Source organism: Anopheles stephensi, chromosome 2 (genome assembly GCF_013141755.1).
Source record: "Anopheles stephensi strain Indian chromosome 2, UCI_ANSTEP_V1.0, whole genome shotgun sequence".
Classification (NCBI taxonomy): Eukaryota; Metazoa; Arthropoda; class Insecta; order Diptera; family Culicidae; genus Anopheles; species Anopheles stephensi.
In genome coordinates, this window is record NC_050202.1 from 15,259,233 (window position 1) to 15,280,323 (window position 21,091).

The following is a 21,091-nucleotide window of genomic DNA, read 5'->3' on the forward strand; positions in this document are numbered from 1 at the left end:
AGTTGTTTTAGGTTTTCACCGCTGTCGAGCTTCTCTAGCTAAAAAAGCCCTTTTTGGGAAATGGGTTAATCTGGTGCAATGTTTGCCGATCATTTGATTGTTTTTTTTTTTTTGTAACTTTGGAAAGGAAAAGAAAATGGAAAATCTTCCGCCTGTCCAAAACACGCTCGCTGCACGTCAAATTAATTGCGGCTGTCACTTTCGTGCTTCGGGCAGCCACCACTGTCAACCAGTGGTTGCCGTCCTGAACTGTCATTCACTCTGCGAACCAAATAAAAAAAAATACCAAACACTGTTTTCGTGCAGGGGAAAGAAAAACGGGATTTTATGCCGAATTTCCTCCAAATTGAGCATAAATTGCGGAGTGAAAAGTTAAATTAATGCAAGTGTGCAGAGATGTAATAGTTCGCGGTACATGATATCCAGCGGAAACGAGTACAAATAAGTGAAAACAGCACTGACCAAAGGCTGTATCCCCCCTTCCTACAAAAAGGAAATACCAGCAACACTCACCGACCAAAAGAAAAAAAAAGGAAATATTGCGCTACGGGTGTAGGTCGTTGGCTGCAAGTGCATCGTGAAAAAAACAAGGCAGCAAAAAGGGAAAAAGTATGAGCACTACAGGTGTCTTGCCGTTCGTGCGTGGAATAGATTTCACGAACAATGACTTCAGCGTAAGTAGGCGATGATACATTGCCATAGCAATCCCATCAAAGCGAATCGATCAAAGTTTATTTATGTCAGTGTTCGTTATCGCGATAACGCGCATTTTGTTTAAGTTTACCAAACATTTGCTAACATTCTGCGGGTGGTACAGGCTAGTGATACGCGCTGGTCGGTGGTCGTAATACTTCCGCCGAATGGAGGTGACACACTTCCCATGGCGAGAAGTTTTCTTTACTGGCGGTAATAGTAGGTACAGCATACATACCACTGAAATCTATTTTCGTCCCGTCCCGGTAAAGAGACGCAGGTACCGTGTCAAAGACGTACCACGATAACTGGCGATAATCGTAGCGAAGGGGGTTAAATGTTTGTCATGTTTAACGCGCTTATGAAATACCTACCGCCGGAGCCCTGTGCCAAGCCGTTTGTTGCCCTTTTGTCGTGAAGGAATTTTATTGTTTTGAAATGTGTAGCATGGTGCAGTAAGCGCAAATCGTCTCTTCTGCAGGATGATAAATTCCCGAAGAACATCAAACACATGTCCGGGGTCCAGTGGCTTAAACTGGACCGGACCGGCATGGACACGATACCGGACGAGATGGGCAAGCTGGTGAAGCTGGAGCATCTGTCGATGAAGAACAATCAGCTGGAAAAGTTGTTCGGCCAGCTGAGCGAACTCGGCTGCTTACGGTCGCTGAACGTGCGGAGGAACAAACTGAAGAGCCACGCCATCCCGTCGGATCTGTTCGAGCTGGAAGAGCTTACCACGCTCGACCTATCGCACAACCGGCTCAAGGAGGTGCCGGAAGGTTTGGAGAAAGCGAAAGCCCTGCTCGTGCTGAACCTAAGCAACAATCAGTAAGTGCACTTTCGACGTACGATTTGGACCGCTTTGTAGATGTGTTCTTGTTCACACTTTCAGAATTGAATCCATTCCACCGTCGCTGTTCATCAACCTTACCGATCTGCTGTTTCTGGACCTGTCCAACAACAAGCTGGAAACGTTACCGCCACAAACGCGCCGCCTGTCGAACCTGCAAACGCTCATCCTGAACGACAATCCGCTCGAGCTGTTTCAGCTACGACAGCTACCCTCCCTGCAGAGCCTCGTTTGCCTGCAGATGCGCAACACGCAGCGCACGATTAACAACTTCCCGGCGTCGCTCGACAGTCTCTCCAACCTGCAGGAGCTGGACCTGTCCCAAAACGCACTGTCCAAAGTGCCGAGTGCCTTGTACAATCTAGCCAATCTGAAGCGCCTTAACCTGAACGATAACGTGCTGGAAGAGCTGTCGCCCATGATCGAGAACCTGACCAAGCTGGAAACGCTTAACCTATCGCGCAACAAGCTAACCGCCCTGCCCGCCACCCTCTGCAAGCTGCAGGAACTGCGCCGCCTGTACGTGAACGACAATTTGCTCAACTTCGAGGGAATACCGTCGAGCATCGGCAAGCTCAGCGCACTGGAGGTATTTTCCGCCTCGAACAATGAGCTGGAAATGGTCCCGGAAGGGTTGTGCCGTGGGTGCGGATCGCTGAAAAAGCTTAACCTTAGCTCGAACAAGCTTATCACGCTGCCCGAAGCAATCCACCTGCTGACCGATATGGAGCAGCTGGACCTGCGAAACAACCCCGATCTGGTGATGCCACCGAAACCGATCGAAGCACAGCGTGGCGACGGTTTGGCGTATTATAATATCGATTTTTCGCTTCAAACCCAGCTACGTCTCGCTGGCGCTAACGTTCCGGCCCAGGTGCAAGGAGCGGCCAACAGTGGGAAGGATCCGATCGCGCGCAAACTACGCCTCCGGCGGGGTGCACGCAACGATTCGTCCGACAATCAAGATTCGGCCAAAATCCTGAAAGGCATGCAGGACATTGCCAAGGAGAAGAACAGCGGGCTCGGGTTCGGCGAGGAAAAGGTGGAAAATCTGAAACCGAAGCGGTGGGACGAAACGCTCGAAAAGCCGCCGGTCGATTATTCGGAAATTTTCGAAGACGAGGATGGCCAGTACCCGGGCATTACGGTGTGGGAGATCGAGAACTTCCTGCCGAACAAGATCGAGGAAGCGGCCCATGGCAAGTTTTACGAGGGTGATTGCTATATCGTGCTGAAAACATCGCACGACGATAGCGGGCAACTGTCGTGGGAAATTTACTTCTGGATCGGCACGAAGGCGACGCTCGACAAGCGGGCCTGTTCCGCCATTCACGCGGTCAACCTGCGCAACTATCTCGGTGCCCGGTGTCGAACGATCCGCGAGGAGCAGGGCGACGAGTCGGACGAGTTTTTGGCCCTGTTCGACACGGACGTGACGTACATCGAGGGTGGCCGAACGCCGACCGGGTTCTACACGATCGAAAATGCGGTGTACATTGTGCGGCTGTACCGGGTGCACGATGCCGGTCCGAACATTCACCTGGAGCCGGTGCCGGTAAGCTACCGATCGCTCGACCCAGGGTACGTGTTTCTGCTCGACACGGGGCTCAACATTTTCGTGTGGTACGGGACACGGTCGAAGAACACGCTCAAGTCGAAGGCTCGCTTTACGGCGGAAAAGATCAACAAGCACGAGCGCAAGAACAAGGCCGAAATCTACCAGGAGTACCAGAAGCAGGAAAGTTTGGACTTTTGGCGTGCGCTCGGGTTCGCCGACGGGCAGGGCCCACAGGACGAGGACGCCGAGTGCCTGAACCAATCGCACGTGGATCCGGAGTTCGTCCCAGTGCCGCCGCGCCTCTACCAGATCCAGCTCGGCATGGGCTATCTGGAGCTGCCGCAGGTTGAGCTTCCGGGTGGCGGTAGCGGCAAAACGCTTACGCACACAATACTCGCCAGCAAGAACGTGTACATCCTCGACTGCTACCTGGATCTGTTTGTGTGGTTTGGCAAAAAGTCGACCCGGCTGGTGCGCGCCGCAGCGATCAAACTTTCCCAGGAACTGTTCAGCATGATCGATCGGCCCGAGTATGCGATGATTACGCGCGTCCAGGAAGGCACCGAAACGCAGGTCTTCAAATCGAAGTTTACCGGCTGGGAGGAGATCATTGCGGTCGATTTTACGCGCACGGCGCAATCGGTGGCACGCACCGGGGCAGATCTTACGCAGTGGGCCAAGCAGCAGCAAACGAAGGCCGATCTGGCCGCACTGTTCATGCCACGGCAACCGGCAATGACACCGATGGAAGCGGCCCAGCTGGCCGAAGACTGGAACTACGATCTGGACGTGATGGAACCGTTTGTGCTGGAAAACAAAAAGTTTGTCCGCCTGCCGGAGGAAGAGCTGGGCGTGTTTTATACGGGCGAATGTTACGTGTTTCTCTGTCGCTACTGTCTGCCGGTGGACGATGACGACGATGCGGCGGATGGGGATGACGGGGATGAGGCGGATTCTGCGCCGGCCGCCAACGGGGCGCACGAGGGTTCGTCGGGCATCGGTAGCAGCCAGCGGGGCACAACGATGAAGCAGCTCGATCCGGTCGCGACACCGGCCGAGGAGATACAGTGCGTGGTGTACTTCTGGCAGGGCCGGGAGGCGGGCAACATGGGCTGGCTCACGTTTACCTTCACGCTGCAGAAGAAGTTCAAGTCGATGTTCGGGGAGGAGCTGGAGGTGGTGCGGATACATCAGCAGCAGGAAAACTTAAAGTTCATGTCCCACTTTAAGGGCAAGTTTGTGATCAAAAATGGGCGGCGCAAGGAACGGCAGCGTACGCCGGAGGGTAAGCTGCCGGTAGAGTTCTACCATCTGCGCTCGAACGGTAGTGCGCTGTGCACGCGGCTCATTCAGATCCGGCCGGAAGCGACGGTGCTTAACTCAGCCTTCTGGTAAGCGTTCGCGGGATAAGGGATGGATGATTTTGGCATCGAATGAACAACCTCTCCTTACAGCTTTATCCTTTTCGTTCCGTTCGAAACGGACGACGATTCCGAGTCGGGCATCGTGTACGTGTGGATCGGCTCCAAAACGACTGGTGAAGAATCGAGACTGATACAGGAAATTGCGGAGGACATGTTTAACAACCCGTGGGTTAGCTTACAGGTATGTTGTTCCAGCTCTATTCGCACTTGGCGGGATCACGCACACGATCGATCTTGCATGGCCTGGTGTCCACTCCGTTCGCCGGCATTCTCCACCAACTCCTTCACGGAACTCATTTTCTCCCCCATCTCCCCCAGATCCTCCACGAGGGTGAAGAGCCGGAAAACTTCTTCTGGGTTGCGCTGGGCGGGCGCAAACCGTACGACACGGACGCGGAGTACATGAACTTTACCCGGCTGTTCCGCTGCTCGAACGAGAAGGGTTACTTTACGGTGGCGGAAAAGTGTTCCGACTTTTGTCAGGACGATCTGGCGGATGACGATATCATGATACTGGACAACGGGGAGCAGGTGTTCCTGTGGCTGGGCTCACGCTGCAGCGAGGTGGAAATTAAGCTCGCTTACAAATCGGCCCAGGTACAAAGGGCAAATGGATGAAGCGACAAAGGCGGGTTTCGGTTCATACATTTGTATTTCTTCTCCATTCTGTTTTAGGTTTACATTCAGCATATGCGCATCAAGCAACCGGAGCGGCCACGCAAACTATTCCTTACGCTGAAGAACAAGGAATCGAAACGGTTCACCAAGTGCTTCCATGGCTGGAGCGCACACAAAAAGCCACCGGAGTAAGCGGAGCAAGGGCAAACGTGATCATCGGGTACGTGTAAATGTAAGCGGAAAAACTAAAAATCGCGCAAAATGCACACAGTATTTCTGTGTGTGTGTCACACACAGTGGCAATTTACTACGAATCGGTTGCAATGCAGGCAGTGGTGTGGAGCATTGTTTTTAGTTTGTTATTCGTTTGTTCGTTTGTAATTAAATTGTATTAATTTATTCGTGCACAAAACGGTCCGTTCTCGGTCAGCTGTCCCTTTGCTAAGCGTTGTAATAGGAAATCCTTCGTTTACCAATAGACATCGACCAGATTATCTTAACGCGTACGCATCTTCACAAAAGAACAATGTAAATAATGCAGCTCTCTCTTCTGTAGCACATGTCTTCCTTTAACAGAAAAAAGCCAGCAGTGAACAATGCAATCAAACAGTTGCTTTTGTTTTAAACTATTTTATTCGTCTTTTCCTTTTTATTTTTGTAATTCGGACTAACAATTCGATTCGTCGTAACTTTTGTCGCCCTCTTTAACATGTTTAATAGGGTACGGGGGGTACGTGCGTGAATCCTCCAGTTACGAAGCTAACGCAAATCATAAAAAAAAACACCTTAACAGAACTTAATCGCAAATTATGTACAAATCAAAGCCTATCGAACATACGGGACTGACTGTCTGATAATATAAAAGAGCGCTGTTGGAAAATAATTCTGCAAGCACAACAATAAAATAAGTTCGTTCGAACGCCCTCGCTACTAAAGCGGAAGTGTGTTTGGGGTGCTTTCTCTCTCCTGGAATATCACTGGTGCTCACTGGGCTAATTGTGGAGAACTCTTCCTGTAGTAACTATGTTTCAGCCTTCCGTATTTTCCCCCTCTCGTAGACTGATTATTCCGAACGCGCTGAACTGGAAGAGTTAACTATTATTAAGGATCTACGCAAAGCGAGTGAAACGTGCGCTGTGTAACAAGACTCGCGTTTTCTATACGGCTACGACGGTGAGCCCAGGAATCGCAATGGTAAAATATTGAATCATGCTAGAATTATCTGGAAAGATATGAAAACAGATGTGTTATAGCAGTGTGCAGCTTTCCATTGCGATTGCCGTATACCTACACCGCGTACACGTAAAGAATTGTTCGGTTCTAAAAATATCGATCCTGCCCGCCCAATGCCACGACCAACGGTTGCAGGCATTCCGTGTGTGTGTGTGTGCGCGCGTACCGCTCCTCTAATCGTCGTCATCATCATCGTCCGATGGCACAAACAGATCGTTCTCCTCGAGAAAGTTGGCCATGTTCTTGCTGATGGTGGCCCCGATCAGTAGCCCAGGTATGACGGTGCAGATGACGCCAAACAGTCCGAACGGTGTGATTTCGGGCATCGGTTTCAGGGCACCGCTGCGATACGTATACTTGCGGCGCAGCGGCAGTCGAACCAGAGCCTGTCCCTGCTGGCCTGCTGCAGCACCACCGCTGGCGGCGACACCCGCCTCGAGCAAGGTCGAACGACCCACGGCACGGAATACACGGGTCAGAACCATGGCGTCAGAGCGGTGGAGGATTTGTATACCACGTAACGGATGCTGCTTGCGCCGAGACCGACCACCGGGAGTGAATTCTAGCGGGCTGGAAACTTTTTTCCGCGACGAAAATATAGAAGAACGAAAACACTTAAATACCACGGCCAGATTCACGCATTCCACTGCAGCAAAGTTTACCCACCGAGGGGGCGTTGAATGTCAACTGCTGTGCTGTCATAAAACTGGCAGTGTTGCCAGACAGAAGGGGCAAACAAAAATTTTAAATATTGGGTAGCATTTTTTAAGCTTAAATTCTTTAATTTATGATAATTAAGTGATAGACAAAAAATCATAAAAGCTTCATAAAAAGGAAACAGTGACAAAACAAGCAGCTTTATACGTTTTCTTTTCGAAATTTAAACTTTTCAGTTGACAGCTGCAGTTGACAAAAACGACCGTTGTGACAGTTGGTTCAAATTGCCACAACGCCTTGGCAACCGACCGAACCGAAACAACAACGCCAACTAGGACGCGACCGTTGAACGAAACACGAACGAGCCAGCTTGCGTGCGTCCGTTGAGTATCGTCCGTATTGTGTTGTTTTCCTTCATAGTTCTGTAGTGGTGGTGCAAAATGGAGTTCCGGGGGTTTTTCAAAAACACCTCCATGAAGCGAGGCGATCAGATAAAGGTCGAAGTGAGCAGGCAGAACCAAATCCAGCGGGCAAAATCGCGCCATGAAATGCGCCAAACGTTCCGTAACATGGGGTGCGATTCCGAGGGAGAAAATGAAGCGCCACCGGTGGAAGAAACGTACGACGAGTTCCTTCAGCAGCAGCTGCACCGGCCGCACAGCTCGAAATTGGGCGGAAGTACTGTGGCCAGCACCAAAAACAAAAACCTCTCGCAGGAGGAACGCTTCCAGATTCGCCTGTTGCGCTTGCAAGAGTTCCGCGAACGGAAGCGACGGATGCAGCTGGAGCAGCGCGCGAAAGAGACCGTACCGTTCGTACCGTTCGTGTGCAAAAACATAATTGTGACGGAATCGAAAAGTTTGCAACCAGCGGATGGTGCGCGCAAAAAGCCTACTCCTCTGGGTGAATGGCAGGAGCAGGCGAATCAGATCCCTGCCCGCACCAACAAAACGCCCGTATTGGTAAACAAATGCATAAAACCACGGGTGGACTGCTGGCGTACGGAAAAGTTGCCCCGCAAAGCGACCGACAGTGAACCTCCGGTGCAAAAGCCCGTATCGGCGAAGAAAGCTGTGCTCATCAAATCGGTCGAACGACCGACAGCAGCGCCCAAGCAGCCGGCACTCAAGCAGCGAGCAAAGGAAATGCAACCAGCTGCTGTGGTGCAACCGGTAAAGCATGTCCGGCACGCTGTGGTAAGTAGCTTTACAAATGTTCTGCTGTTTGTCATTTCTGCCTAACCGTACACCCTTCTCTCGCAGGCCATTCGACCTACAGCCGCAGCTGCAGCAGCACGACCATTGTCGCAAAAGAAGCAGGAATTTGTCTTCAAACTGAAGCCACCATCGGCAACGGACAGTGGCCACATAGTAACGTCTACCGTTCGCAAGCATCGCAAACCGCTAAAGTTCTCGTTCGAGCATGCGTCGGAAATGAATAAGCCAAAAGCAACGCTAACCGTCAATCGAGCGGACGAACTGTTTGACGGCATTAGCCCGATCGAGGTGGAAGCATCCCCACCGAAACCAACGATCGCAATCAACGGTGTTAATCTTTCATCACCGACTGGCGACCCCGTTGTGGCCAAGCAAGAGGAAAGCCTTTGGGAACCGCAAACCGTCGCCTGTTTGTCGGTGTATGATTCAACGTTGCACGAAATTGGCCATTCCGATGCAGCTGTGGCGGAAACGAAATCGAAGCGCGATTGTTCCGTTGGCGATTGGGTGCCCGCTGCGGTACACCTGTTTGATGAACCGTCCCACATCACTTCGAACCTCGATCGTCAGGAAGATCGGCAGAGAAAACCTGCAGCAATGAATGAATCCTTTACCATTACGAAACCGGCGCTGAATGAATCTTTCACCATAAGCGTTGGCACCTGCCAGTCGGACGATGTTCCCTCGGTTTTACCCTCTGAGCCAACGGTGTTTAGGTTTTCCGCAGAGCAAATGGTACAATTAAACGTAAGCGCTTCAACTGATCGATCCGCAGAGTCGAATACGTCGGGGGGAAATAAGTTGAACGGATCCACCAAAGGCAGGGTCTCATATGAGCGTTCGAACGAAGCGGGAATCCAAGAGCCCATCCAGGAACGGCGTAAGAGTTCGCCAAAGGACAGTAAGATCGGATTAACGAACGGCAGATGCTCGCCTGAACTCAAACAGTTGGAAACCAAACAAGCCATCCAGGAACGGCGCAACAGCTCGCCAAAGGACAGTAACAGAGTTTCGTCTGAACCTTTGAACGAATCGGGAATCCAACAACCGACTCAGAAACGACGCAACAGTTCGCCAAAGGACGGCAAGTTAAATGGATCGGCGATACGGAAACGCGCCTCGTTAATTTTTACGGAAGAACCGATCGAATGTGACATTGTTCCGAGCAGATCCAACTTAACCCTCGCCGAGAAGCAGCGTCAGTCGCTTGAGGATGACGGTAAAAGCACGCCGCCCAGCAGCTCATCCTCGTGTCCTACCGATCCGTCACAATCCTCTCCAGATGAACCGGAAGCTACAAAACCACCGAAAGAGGTGGAAGAAAAGACACGGTACTACTACGACAAGGTGGACAGCGAGCTGGCCCGTCTACAGACGCTATGCGCCGAGTATGCACCGTTCCTCGAGGCAGACGCACCGGAGGAGCTGAACGATCACTGCCGCGGGCTCATTCTAGCGGCCCAGGGCCAAACAAACATTCTCATCGCCAAGAAGCTGACCAAGTTCCGCGAACTCATTGGGCACTACGAAACGAAGTGGAACGACCGTAAGGTACGGCATGACGATCTGGATGGCTTTTGGGTGATGCTGTCGCTCGATCTGGACAACCTGGACAAGCGGTTCGCGGAGTTGCGCACGCTCAAGGCAAACAACTGGCAGGAGCTAGTGCCGGAACCGAAGGTGAAGAAGCTGCTGGGCGGTGGCGGTGTGCGGAAGCGCGAGAAAAAGCCGTCGGTAGCGGCAAAGGCAAAAAAATCGTCCGGTATTGCCGATCTGATACGCAAGGCAAGGCAGGAGGCAAAGCAAAAGCAGAAGGCAACGATTGCCGACCTGGAGGTGTTGAAGGAAACGGTGACGGTGGTGACGACACCGATCAAACGGGCGGTACGGTTCGTGGATTCGCCGCTGCCCACCAGCTTACAGAAGCGTTCGAGTTTGTGCACCGACTGTACGCCGACCACCGTTCACTGGAACCAGGAATCGAACAAACCCGTGTCCAAACGTCACACCATATTCCCCGAGGTCAGTTCGAGATCTTTCAGCGGTGTTCCCATTTGCAAAAAAGGTTAATGTTTGTGTTCAAATTACTGTTTTCAGATCACGCAGAGCAAATCGGAGCTCGTTAAATCAATCCTGAAGCCGGCGAAAGTTAGTCGTAGCCGGCGTGCCAAGAGTGTACTGTTCCTGGATGGTGGGCTCGATACACCCCAGACTCGACGACGCCACTCGTCCCGCACGATCGTGGACACACCGAAGCCGAAGATCAAATTTAACGACGAGCTCGAAATTGAACACATCGACAATCTGGCAGCACGTACCCCGTCCCGGCTGGAGCTGGAGATACAGAAGCGCCGTCAGCAGTCGCTGCTAGAGTCTGCTTCCCTACTTCTTCCATCCAGTGACGACAATGACAAGGACGCTGAGCAGCAGCAGCAGCAGCAGAAGAAGAAAGCACGCAAGACGTACGCACAGGGGACACCCCGTCGGGATAGCGGTTCGGTGAGACGGTCCAATCGTCGGGTGTCGCGTTCCATTGCCGCACTCTTCGATGACGAGTCGACCAGTACCAGCAATGACTGCAATGCGGAGGAAGAGGAACGAACAGGTAATTCCAGTGCTCACGAGTACGCTCTCAGTGCTTGCTAACATCCGGCTTTGTTTATGCTCGTGCCCAGGTTCAGCCCGACGATCGACCCGCGCATCGAAGAATGCTCGCAAGAAGATTTTGGATGACTAAAAGTATTGTATGGTAATGCGCGCACTTGGGTGGATGTTTCGTTTGGTTGCTGTTTTGCATTTGTTAATATATATTAAGGGCTTTTGTGGACTTTTACGGCTCGAAGACTAATAAAATATTCACTTTTCTTTTAACCTTACACCACTTCCGCTTTCGAAAGGACTCGCGCGTGTACTTCTCCTAAGCTTAATTTATTCGTTCAACAAACGATTCGTCGCCCATGCATGATGCGGGGCTAGTGCTTCTCCAACTGCTGGTCACCGACCGTCGTTTCCGCCTCATCCAGTTCCGCGGCAAACGCTTCCGGATCGTAAATCACCTTCACTATGAGCGAGCAGCTCGGACAGGTCGCTACCTCTTCGCCCGCTATCAACTCTTCGCGGCTGATCTGAAACCGGTCACCGCACGGACAGGGATAGTAGTACATCTCCTCCTCCTCGTCGTACTCGAAATCTTCGATTTCGACCTCATCGTGGTACACACTCATCGCTGACCGGCAAGGGATGAAAACGGCATCGTTTTGCAGCAGGGCAAACTAACGAACGGCACTGTAGTGTTCCGTCCTATGGCGTGTTACAACTATTGGCTTTTTTTAATGCTTGTTTAGTATGTTATTTCATGACTTATTTTTAATTTCCGCGCGCGCACACACAACGAAAACACATGGCACGCGGGGTTTGTTTACGATGTGCGCGGTTGACAGTTACAGTTATACAGGGTTAGCTAGCCGTACGGGCGAGCAGCGTTACTAAGCGTTACGAGTGTTACTATAGTGGTTGGTTTAGAAATTATGTTTTTTTTTTAATTAAATTTGTATCGAATTCCATTAATTGAGAAAACGATATTTTTTGGGATATTTAACGAGCTCTCCGAAAAAAAAGAAACTCATTTCCTGAAGAGCCCGTTACCACGTGTAAGCGTTAGCGTGCGTTACAAACGATGAAGTTGTAAAAGCGTTATGGCGACGGAGTTGTGGCGCAATGTTTTTGAACGCAATCACTTACACATGCAGCGTGCTTAATGACTCAACTGCATAACCGGAGGTGGGAGGTATCGCGCACTTGACTCACTTATCGAACGAACGTCGATTTCGAGTGATAAGAGTATGGGCACAGCTATAAAGTAAACAAGGAAAAAATCATCCCCTTTGCTATCATTCGCATACCTGTCGGTTTTCGCGAACGGAACGGTACACATTCGCGACAGCAGTTTTACTAAAAAATCATCTTCCCAAAACGGTGGTGTTTAAAAGTGAAGAATTTGTGAAAGATTTGTGTTCATCTGGTCCCCGATGGCTACGATTCCCATTTTTTCACCCGTACGTAGTGCCGGACACGTTTGTTCTTTTTTATTCCCACCGCCACATTACCACAAGGGCGTAGAGTGATGAGTCAGTTGTTTTTTTATTCGTTTCTATTTTTCCCCCCGCCGTTTCTAGACGCTTCCCTTTCTGGGGCTTATACCTGGTGGATTAAGCCCGGGCCGTATGGTACGCATCAAGGGCATCATTAACAGCCACGGTGAACGGTAGGGCGGAAAATCGCACCCCTAAACTACACCTTATGCAGCACGGTTTATGAATCATTCGTCTGTTTCGCAGCTGCCAGATTCACCTGCAAGCGGGCGCTGCCGTCAACCCACGCGACGATGTCCCGCTGCACATTAGCATCCGGCCGAATGAGCATGCGATCGTGCGAAACTCCATCCAAAATCAGGTGGTCGGTGCCGAGGAGCGGTACGGCGGTTGTCCGATCCGGTATGGCGAAAGCTTCGATATGCTGATATTGGCCGAAACGTTGCAGTACAAAATAGCGATCAACGGGGTCCATTTCTGCACCTTCGCCCACCGGTTGCCGGTGCATAATGCGCGCTACATTTCGGTCAGTGGCGGTGGCGTTATTTATTCGATCATTTCCGAAGCGGACGTACCGGGATCGGTACCGGTGAATCCCTATCCGCCACCACCGATAGGTACGTAACGGTCAACCTGCGACGCACCAACTGACCAGAAACGTTGTGTTATCTTATCGGATTCGATTGGTTGACTGATTACAAACACTTTGCCTTTCCAACAGTGCAACATCCAACACCGTACGCTCCACCGATTGGCTTTGTGCCGAATGCTCCCCCGTCAACCTTACCACCGCCACCGCCGTACACACCGTTGCCGACGCACCCGATCGGTGGTGGAGGTGGCCACTATCCAGGTAGAACAAGACGCCTACTCTTTATGAAGCTGTTCTGAAGAGGAGGTATTCCGAGATACGGGACGCGGGCCGGAATCCCTATGCACACTGCTCTCCTCACCTCACCTTAGCAACCGCAACCAAAAACCGAATCTAATCGTATACCGTTGTCTCCTTGGTAACACTATTCTTTCAAGGAGTCGGCATATACCCACCGCCACCGCCGCCACCACAGCAACCCGGCTACCCGCATCATCCACCGCCCGGAGCACATCCGCCGGCCGTGCCCTTCTCGGTACTGTTCAAAGAAGAATTGCAGGCAAAAATTGAGCAAATGTAATTCACTGTTTAAAACCACACACACATACACGGCGTGTTCTTACCGAGTCTTGCGCGCGCTACTGCAGACGAAGCTGCTTCTGCTTGGCTGGGTAAAATTTTGAAGGGCTTTTTTTCTTTCTACGACTCCGTTATCGCATAGTGTGCTTTGCCTTGTGTACAGTAGTTTCCGTTAAGTGTGTTTCGTGTTTTACATTTGCTTTCATCATACGCACACACGCGCGCAGCTATGCTAAATTAATCTCGTTGTACAATTTAAAGCCCACCAGCATTGGATCGTCGGCCGGGAATGAAGGGAACCGCATTAAGATGAAGGGTCCGCTTAAACAAACGCTCGCTAGTGGTATACAGCAAACGCAGGATTTTCTCCGGAGCGCAATCGGCGACAAAAAGCATCACACTGCTCCACCTTCAGTTCAAACTCATCCTCATTCATCCGGTGGTCAGGTCAGGCTTCAATCAGGAAACCCATCTTGCAACGTTACCGGAAGTGTTTCGTGCCCGTCATTGTATGTGTGTATTGTCCTGCTTTACAGCTCGGTTTCGTGACGATGCCTCCGGCCGGACCGAGATATGGGGCCCCAGCGTATCCTACGGCTCCACCACCTCCATCCCTTAACCCACCCGGTTATGGTCCACAGCACCGTAACCCCCAGCCGGGAGGTTTCGGTACGACAGCGGCTTCGAGTGCATTAGCGGCCGGTGCGACCGCTGCCATTGCTTCGAAAGTCCTTCCTGTACGTTCGTTTGTAAATGTCTGTTTGTGAGTTCCTACCTTTATGTTATACTGTTCAAAGTGTGAGCGTGCTTGCAAACGGTGCAACGGTGTTATTTTTATTTAAAAAACTTAACTACCGGTAAACTCTAAATGATCTCTCCTTTGTTGCAGAAAGGGAAAACCAAAAAGTTACTAAAATACGGTGCCGCTGCTGGTGCAGCAGGTCTTGGAGGGTACGCGCTGTCGAAGGCGTTCCGGCGTAAAGGCAGTAGTAGCAGTAGTAGTAGCAGCAGTAGCGACAGTGATTAGATTTTACCATTACTCCCAATCACACACTCACAATGTGGTTCCAGCGCACAATATTCCACACACACACACACACACACGTGGTTAACACATTTTTCTAAACAAATCAATGGCTGTAATAAAACAATTTGAAACTATTTATAAGGTGTGTCCGGATTATTTACAAGACGAAAATAGCTACGATAACATATAAGAAGACCAAAGACGTTCAGAATACTCCGGAACAGTTCCAAGTCCTTCGGAAGATCGGAGCAAATTAGTCCTTAGTATTACGGAAGACTTAAGGATATGAAGGTCCTTCCTAGCTACGGAGATGCTCAGAGTAAATTTGTACCCGGCTTGAAGAAATCTGGACAAGTTCGTAAGTGGATAAATCAGGAAAGACCCGGAGGTGGTTCCAGAGCAAGCTAAAGCAGTTCTGGGCAGTCCGGAGTATTCTGGAGTAAACATGAGCAGTATTGAGATGTCCGTGAGCAGTCCAAAATAATCCAGAAATTTTCGAAGCAATGCAGAGTAGTAGCTTAAATAGCCGAGAGTAGTCTGGAGTAGTAAAGAGCATTTTGAAGGTTCTCAGAGCAATCTTTGGCTACCACCCGACTATGCTACGCGAAGCAATATAGCATCGGATCAGGAGCAGACAAGAGTAGTTTGCAGTAGTCAGTGCTCACTTCTTCTTCTTCTTCTTCCTTGGCTTCTTCTACAACCTCGAGAGGTCTCGTCCTGCCATTTCTGGCTTTCTGTGACTTGATTTTTCCCGTAGCAAAGTAGTCAGCCTCACAGCCTCCCGGAGTCAGTGTTCACAGTTCGGAATAGTGTAGCAATTTGGAACAATTTAAAGAAGTCCAGAGTAATCCTTTTCCTGCCCGAAGTAGTGCAGACTAAGCTTAAGTAGCCCAGAGAAGTCTGGAACAGTTTAGAGCAGTTTGAAGGTTCTCGAAGCAGTCTTTAGCTACCTGTCTACACAACATGAGGTTTTATAGCCCAGAGTCTGATATAGTCCAGAGTAATCCTTGGAAGTTTAGAAGCAGACAGGAGCAGTTTGGAGCAGTCAGTGCTCACAGTTCGGAATAAGAAGTCCAGAGTAAACCTTTACCCGTAGTAGTGAGATGATGTTCAGAGTAATCCAGAGTGTTCCGAAGTTATAGAATATCGCATGGACGCTGAATCTGGGAAATGTTATAAAAACTCACCTGAAAATGTTGATGTTCTGGCTGTTTATCCTTCCGTTAAAACACGTGACCGTCATCATGATCGAATTTCCCTCTCCAATTAATATCGGAAGAACGCTCATTGCACGTTTCGATTCACCCTCGTGGTTTTCAATTTACCAACGTCCATCGGTTTATCTTTATGCAGCATGCAGCAAGTAGATTGTTAATTTTCAATAAGATTACATGTATTTCAAGTACTCGATTTGCCAATAGCTTTACTTTCAGTTCACTTTCCACTTCATCATGGCCAATAAGCGCCGGCACGTGACAACAGACCGTTCGATTTGTGCGATTCCGGTAGTAGTTCTTGCGCAACACACTGCTCCGTCCGGTAGTTATACACGTAGCTGTTTAAACTTTCTTACACTTCCTAAAAACGAAATGAATTCACGATGCTGTGTAAGGTGGAAAGCATCAACACACGAGTGCTTCACGGCCGTGCCTACTGCGTTACTACGTGCCGCATCGATTGGAGGAATCGCCGCCGAACTGGGATGCCTGGATGAGCAAGCGTAAATAAATAACACTGGTTTCGGTCGTGGTGGTGGTTCATTTGGCGAGCAAATCACGGAACCGACTGACCGAACCGAACGTTCCACGAAGAGTTAGAGCGACTAGCTACAGATAGAGCGGCGCTTTACTTTTCCAGATTAAGAGCGTTTATAAACTCTTCCAACTTTTCCTGAATCTGGCGTACACGGACTGTAAAGGGAGAAGAATGCAATGAGCATCATTTCATCTTCCGCTCCAGACACACAGCCCCCCCTCGTTACGGCGTACTTACTCAGTTCTTCTGCCAGCTGCACACGTTTGCCGGTAAGCAGCTGCAACTTCTTCTCATCATCCTCACCATACTCGTCCAACACTTCCTTGATTTCCTTATCTAAGCGGCGTGCCTCCCGGTTGATCACCTGCTGGCGGAGTGCGTTCGCCGTCACCTTGATGACCTGTTGAATGCGCCAGAACAGTACCACGTCGCTACAGTTCACTTCGCAATCGTTGCCCTGCTGCGAGTACAGGTAGTACGCCTTCCGGCAGTCGTACGCACGGTTCAGTGCTTGCTTTAGGAAATGCCTACGAGTAGGGAAAGAAGCTTTGGCGTAAGCGACATTACAGTGATCGCATTTCACCGTCGAGCTTACCGCCTGTAGATGGGATACCACGTTTCCCGAATGTAATCCGTCTCGACCTCCACGTTGCCCCGCTGCAGATTTTTCCGCACCGTGGTCAGCTCGTCGTAGCTGAGCGTGGGCGAATGTTTCGAATCACTGTCGAGTATTTTGTCCAGCTCCGACTTTACCTGGCGCCGTTTGTTTTGCTCCTCGGTGGACGAACGCCACTGGAGCCACTTTTGGCTGGTGCTGGGCCCAAACATTTCGCCGATGGTGGTTTCCGTCGCCTGCAGCTTATCCTTTACGGAGGCTTCGAAGAAGCGTACGGCCTGGTCCCATTCCTGCTTGTCGTGCACACTTCGGTCTTCCAGCGTGTTGAGCTGTATCACCCGCAGCATATCGATCGCTTTGTCTTCCCACGAGTGCCTTCGGATGGCTTCGTCGATGACGGCACTCTTTAGATTGTCGTACAAATCGTCGTGATCGGGCGTGCGGCGAGCTACCTCCATTAGGTGCTGGAATTCTTTCTGCAGTGCTTCCCATCCGGCTTCGACGGATTTGGCCGGAAGGGCCTGTTCGGCCCACTGGCGCAGCTTTATATCGACCATTGTGTTGAACGAATCTGGAACGGAAAAGAAACGGGATTAGCTTGTGTCCCGTGACAATCAAAACAGATAGACCACTCACTTTGTGATCCGGACTGGGCCGCCGGAAGGTAAATGTTCTCAAACACGTAGCTTGAGAGCTTTTCCCACAGCTTGCTGTTCAAAAGTTCTTCCCACTTTTTGGCAGAAACTTGTGACAGGTTGACCACCTCATCCAGCACCTCGCCTTTGGCCTTTTCGAACAGCTCATCCCGACCGGATTCACGCAACCTGCAGGGAGAGAGAGAGAGGGAAATTGCACTATAACAAAAAGGAAAACGGAAAGAACGCCCCTATCGAATGTCTACGCACCGTGGGAAGTTGTTTTTCCATTCCGTTTCGAGATTAAAGCGTGTCGCCTTAAACGCGTCCGCCTGTTGTTCGATCGTTTCGCGTACCATCTTCCAGAAACGATCGGCCACAGCTAAACTCAGGTTTCTCGTTGTCACCTGGTGCGACATAGTGACGCCACTTCTGCAAGGGAAGAGCGACAGTTAACACTAGGCCGTAAAGCGTTATTTCAACGTTCCACTTACTGGAATAGTTTAGAGTTTTTGAAAAACTTTTCCTCATATTCGCGTATCGTGTCGATGGTATCGTCCTTGCGACCACGCCCCGTTACTACCGCAAAGTATCCGAGTGCCTTCATCGGGAACAGCTTGCCGGACAGTATCTTCCGTATGCGGTTCGGATCGGCCAGATCTTCGGCCAGATCCACCTTGGTTAGCACGAAGATGGTTCGTTTGCCGAGCGGATCGCACTGCGACACGAGATCGGTTACGTTGCTTCGCTCCGCGTCCACTGAACCATCCTGGGGCGAGAAAAAGTAGGCATTTGTTGTAAGCAATCCTTCCCTTTCCTTATCACTCTGCTCCAGCCTTCACTTGCCACCTACCTGAATACACAAAATGATTGCGTTCGGATTGCTCATGTAGTGTTCGGTCATGTGCTTGATCTGGTCACGCGTGTCCGGCGCCATGTCGACCGTCTGCGTCGAAATGATGCCGGGCAGATCGACCAGCACCATCCGCTGCAAGCCCGGTCCCTTCACCGTCATCGAGATCACGTCCATGCTGACCGTTTTGCCACCGCGCACCGAGTTGCGCATCCGTATCTCCACATCCCGCCGCAGCTCCGCCAGATCGCTTTCCTTCGTCAGATCGTACTCGCGCTCCGAATCACGAAACTGTGCCACATGGTACGGACCCTCCGACAGCGTTACCTTCACCGGTGCGCGCGTCATCATTTCGCCACTGCCACGGGGAAAGATGCGGGCCTGGGCGATCGATTCCAGCACCGACGTTTTGCCGCTGCTCTGATCGCCGACCACCACGACACGCGGCAGATGGTCCGCGGTGGTGTAGCTGGTATCGTACCCGGACAGTTCGTCCAGCACCTCCGAGTACATATCGATCAACGACTTTTTGATGCGCTTTTTCGTGGGCTGTTTGCGGTTCATTTTCAGTATCAGAAACTGCTGCCGCAGGTCGCGGTTTTCCTTCTCGAGCTTTTCCACCTCGCGCTGGTATTTGAGCTGCACGTTCATGATTTCCGTCTGCAGTGAGTCGACCTGCGCCTGCAGCGTGTCGACGCGTTTGCGGCTTTCGTCCGCATTCAGACCTTTGGCGTTGACCGTGTTTTTCGCTCTCAGCTCTTCTTTGGTAGCTAAAGTTGCGTGCGGAATAGAAATAGAAATAAGCGGACAGTTAGACAGCTGGCTCAACGTGCTTTGTAAAGAGCTTAACCCATCCCGAATGCAATTTTTGTTTTCAAGAATGACTAAATCGGCTATCACTACCAACTTTGTCCCATCTTAGTGCTACATGGAGTAAGACATTATTTAAACTACATCGCTTTACCTCCATAGAGATCAGAAATAAATTCCGATAGATTCTGGAAGGAACCTAGAAGCCAAGAGAGAGAGAAAGAGAAAGGGAGAGAAAGAAAAAAAATAATTTCGATTAAACGCGGTATCACTTTACTTTCACAAACGGTGCCCGATAGGATATTTTTGTTGAGATGAACGGGGGAAGAAAAAGGCATGGAAAGACGATGAAATGAGCTAAAGTTCAGTTGTGGCTGAATTTATGAATAATACATAACCGTAAATGAGACTGGAAAGTTTCAATTGGATTAACCGTTAGATTTACTATCGATGCGCATCGGAATTGAATGTATCGTAGAGAAAATATTAGCAACAAATGCACTCCAAATGAGTAGTGTTTTCTGTTATTTTCAGCTAATCCGGTACAATTGTAACACCCTGTAACTTAGTTCACGTAACCATAAACTGAAGGGAATTTATCATGAATTTACAAAACAATAGTGCACTTTTCTTATCACATTTTAAAAGTTGTAAACACGCTTTAACCGATAACCGTCGAGCTTTTCACACACTAATGCACATACAGTGGAGTAACTACATTTAATCATTCTTGAGCACTGGGTCGGACGGGACGATTGAAAAGAAGGCGTTTACTTACTCTCGATCTGTGGATTCTGTTGCGTTTCGGCAGCCTCGATTGCGTTATCCAGGCGCTGATCAAACCATTGTCGCCATTCGTTTAACTTGTGTTCGCTAAGCTGCTTTATGCGAGGATCTAAAATGTAGCGCAATAAAGTTGCAAATAAATACAGTTACTATAGTAACTCTCATACAATTACCTATTTCGATGGAGTCTTTCACGGCATCCTTAACAGCGAGAAGATTTTTGGTAAAGCCAGCCCACTTCTCATTGTCGGGCAGCACTTCCTCCAGCCATTTCATGTCCGGCAAACCATCCTTCCATTCCTCGTACCGCTTGTTTAGCGTTACGCCCCCACCGATGGCACTGCCCAGAACCAGATAGCGCAGCTTCAGGACACCTCTTAGGACGCGCCCGATCAGCATGCCGTAATTACGCTGCTGCCCGTAGTACTGCCATCCACTCCCGTTCGGTGGCCGCAGGAATTCCTGCTGCCGGTAATAGTTGTACCGTGACCATGCGGTAGAATGGTTGTTACCACTTCCACCCCCGGCTCCATTCCCACTACCATTGCCTGGTGTTGTAAAGCCGGAAAAGTTCACCCGGCTCACCGTGTACACGACCGGGCGAATGTGTTTGAACCGGGGATCGATGCTGCATCGCCAAACGGAGGGTAACGGTTGTTAGTGGTGCAAATGTTGGCATCGGTTGCGGTCGTCATCATCATCGTCGGTCACACCACGCAGGCAAACACAATGAAAGTAAAAACAAAAAATCAATAAACTTTACATAACGCCCCGCACATATGAGCTCATAGGCAGGCGCTCTCACCGCCTGGTGACAACACTTTTGCGCGATGGCTTTCCTTCTGGCAGACTTACCTCGACCATCCGCGAAGCAATTGGGCCATTTTAAGCTGCTTCCGTTCTTTTACCGTATCCTTCCTTACTCGTGCTAAGGTGGCCTTACATGCGGATCATTGTATTTTAACGACGCTCAAGATGAGAAAATCTTTGCCAAAGGAGTTTGCAACCTTTCGGGGAGTCTGCAAATTTCGATCCACCCGCTGTCACCCGACGTTTGACGTTAGCAGCCAAGGTGGTTAGAGTAGTTTCGTGAA

General features: G+C 50.3%; 6 protein-coding genes across 12 annotated transcripts; 3 read left to right on the top strand and 3 right to left on the bottom strand.

Moving 5' to 3' along the window:
• The first annotated feature begins 211 nt into the window (after positions 1-211).
• LOC118504843 (protein flightless-1) lies at positions 212-6,081 on the top strand. The gene is made up of 6 exons (XM_036039851.1): positions 212-674; positions 1,175-1,524; positions 1,589-4,495; positions 4,559-4,709; positions 4,847-5,125; positions 5,204-6,081. Exons 1-6 carry the CDS (start codon positions 612-614, stop codon positions 5,336-5,338), a joined length of 3,885 nt encoding a protein of 1,294 aa, XP_035895744.1. The 5' UTR covers positions 212-611; the 3' UTR covers positions 5,339-6,081.
• Positions 5,757-7,068, bottom strand: LOC118504846 (essential MCU regulator, mitochondrial). Of its 2 annotated transcripts, none has more exons than XM_036039855.1 (2): positions 6,438-7,068; positions 5,757-6,368 (listed from the first exon to the last, which is right to left on the bottom strand). In XM_036039855.1, the coding sequence occupies exon 1, from the start codon at positions 6,862-6,864 to the stop codon at positions 6,553-6,555; it is 312 nt and encodes a 103-aa protein (XP_035895748.1). In that variant the 5' UTR covers positions 6,865-7,068; the 3' UTR covers positions 5,757-6,368; positions 6,438-6,552. The 2 variants fall into 2 exon arrangements, with proteins under 2 accessions (XP_035895748.1, XP_035895749.1); XM_036039856.1 differs by having other exon boundaries at positions 6,434-7,062.
• Positions 7,069-7,329: 261 nt separating this feature from the next.
• On the top strand, positions 7,330-11,129 carry LOC118506347. The gene is made up of 4 exons (XM_036043332.1): positions 7,330-8,232; positions 8,299-10,275; positions 10,351-10,858; positions 10,929-11,129. The coding sequence occupies exons 1-4, from the start codon at positions 7,477-7,479 to the stop codon at positions 10,988-10,990; spliced, it is 3,303 nt and encodes a 1,100-aa protein (XP_035899225.1). The 5' UTR covers positions 7,330-7,476; the 3' UTR covers positions 10,991-11,129.
• Positions 11,027-11,756, bottom strand: LOC118506349 (DPH3 homolog). Its single transcript, XM_036043338.1, has one exon. It carries the CDS (start codon positions 11,475-11,477, stop codon positions 11,226-11,228), a length of 252 nt encoding a protein of 83 aa, XP_035899231.1. The 5' UTR covers positions 11,478-11,756; the 3' UTR covers positions 11,027-11,225.
• A 297-nt stretch (positions 11,757-12,053) lies between these two features.
• LOC118506348 (galectin-9) lies at positions 12,054-14,680 on the top strand. 5 transcript variants are annotated; one of them, XM_036043334.1, is made up of 8 exons: positions 12,054-12,308; positions 12,429-12,517; positions 12,591-12,961; positions 13,066-13,197; positions 13,374-13,471; positions 13,777-13,962; positions 14,052-14,278; positions 14,405-14,680. In XM_036043334.1, the coding sequence occupies exons 1-8, from the start codon at positions 12,282-12,284 to the stop codon at positions 14,427-14,429; spliced, it is 1,155 nt and encodes a 384-aa protein (XP_035899227.1). In that variant the 5' UTR covers positions 12,054-12,281; the 3' UTR covers positions 14,430-14,680. The 5 variants fall into 5 exon arrangements, with proteins under 5 accessions (XP_035899227.1, XP_035899226.1, XP_035899228.1 ...); XM_036043333.1 differs by having other exon boundaries at positions 14,052-14,252; XM_036043335.1 differs by lacking the exon at positions 13,777-13,962 and having other exon boundaries at positions 12,056-12,308; positions 14,052-14,252.
• Positions 14,681-15,910: 1,230 nt separating this feature from the next.
• Positions 15,911-21,045, bottom strand: LOC118507152 (dynamin-like 120 kDa protein, mitochondrial). 2 transcript variants are annotated; one of them, XM_036045187.1, is made up of 11 exons: positions 20,853-21,045; positions 20,171-20,625; positions 19,990-20,106; positions 19,366-19,410; positions 18,402-19,171; positions 18,043-18,317; positions 17,819-17,980; positions 17,550-17,737; positions 16,893-17,484; positions 16,535-16,824; positions 15,911-16,452 (listed from the first exon to the last, which is right to left on the bottom strand). In XM_036045187.1, the coding sequence occupies exons 1-11, from the start codon at positions 20,879-20,881 to the stop codon at positions 16,388-16,390; spliced, it is 2,988 nt and encodes a 995-aa protein (XP_035901080.1). In that variant the 5' UTR covers positions 20,882-21,045; the 3' UTR covers positions 15,911-16,387. The 2 variants fall into 2 exon arrangements, with proteins under 2 accessions (XP_035901080.1, XP_035901081.1); XM_036045188.1 differs by lacking the exon at positions 19,366-19,410 and having other exon boundaries at positions 15,923-16,452.
• Positions 21,046-21,091: the final 46 nt, after the last annotated feature.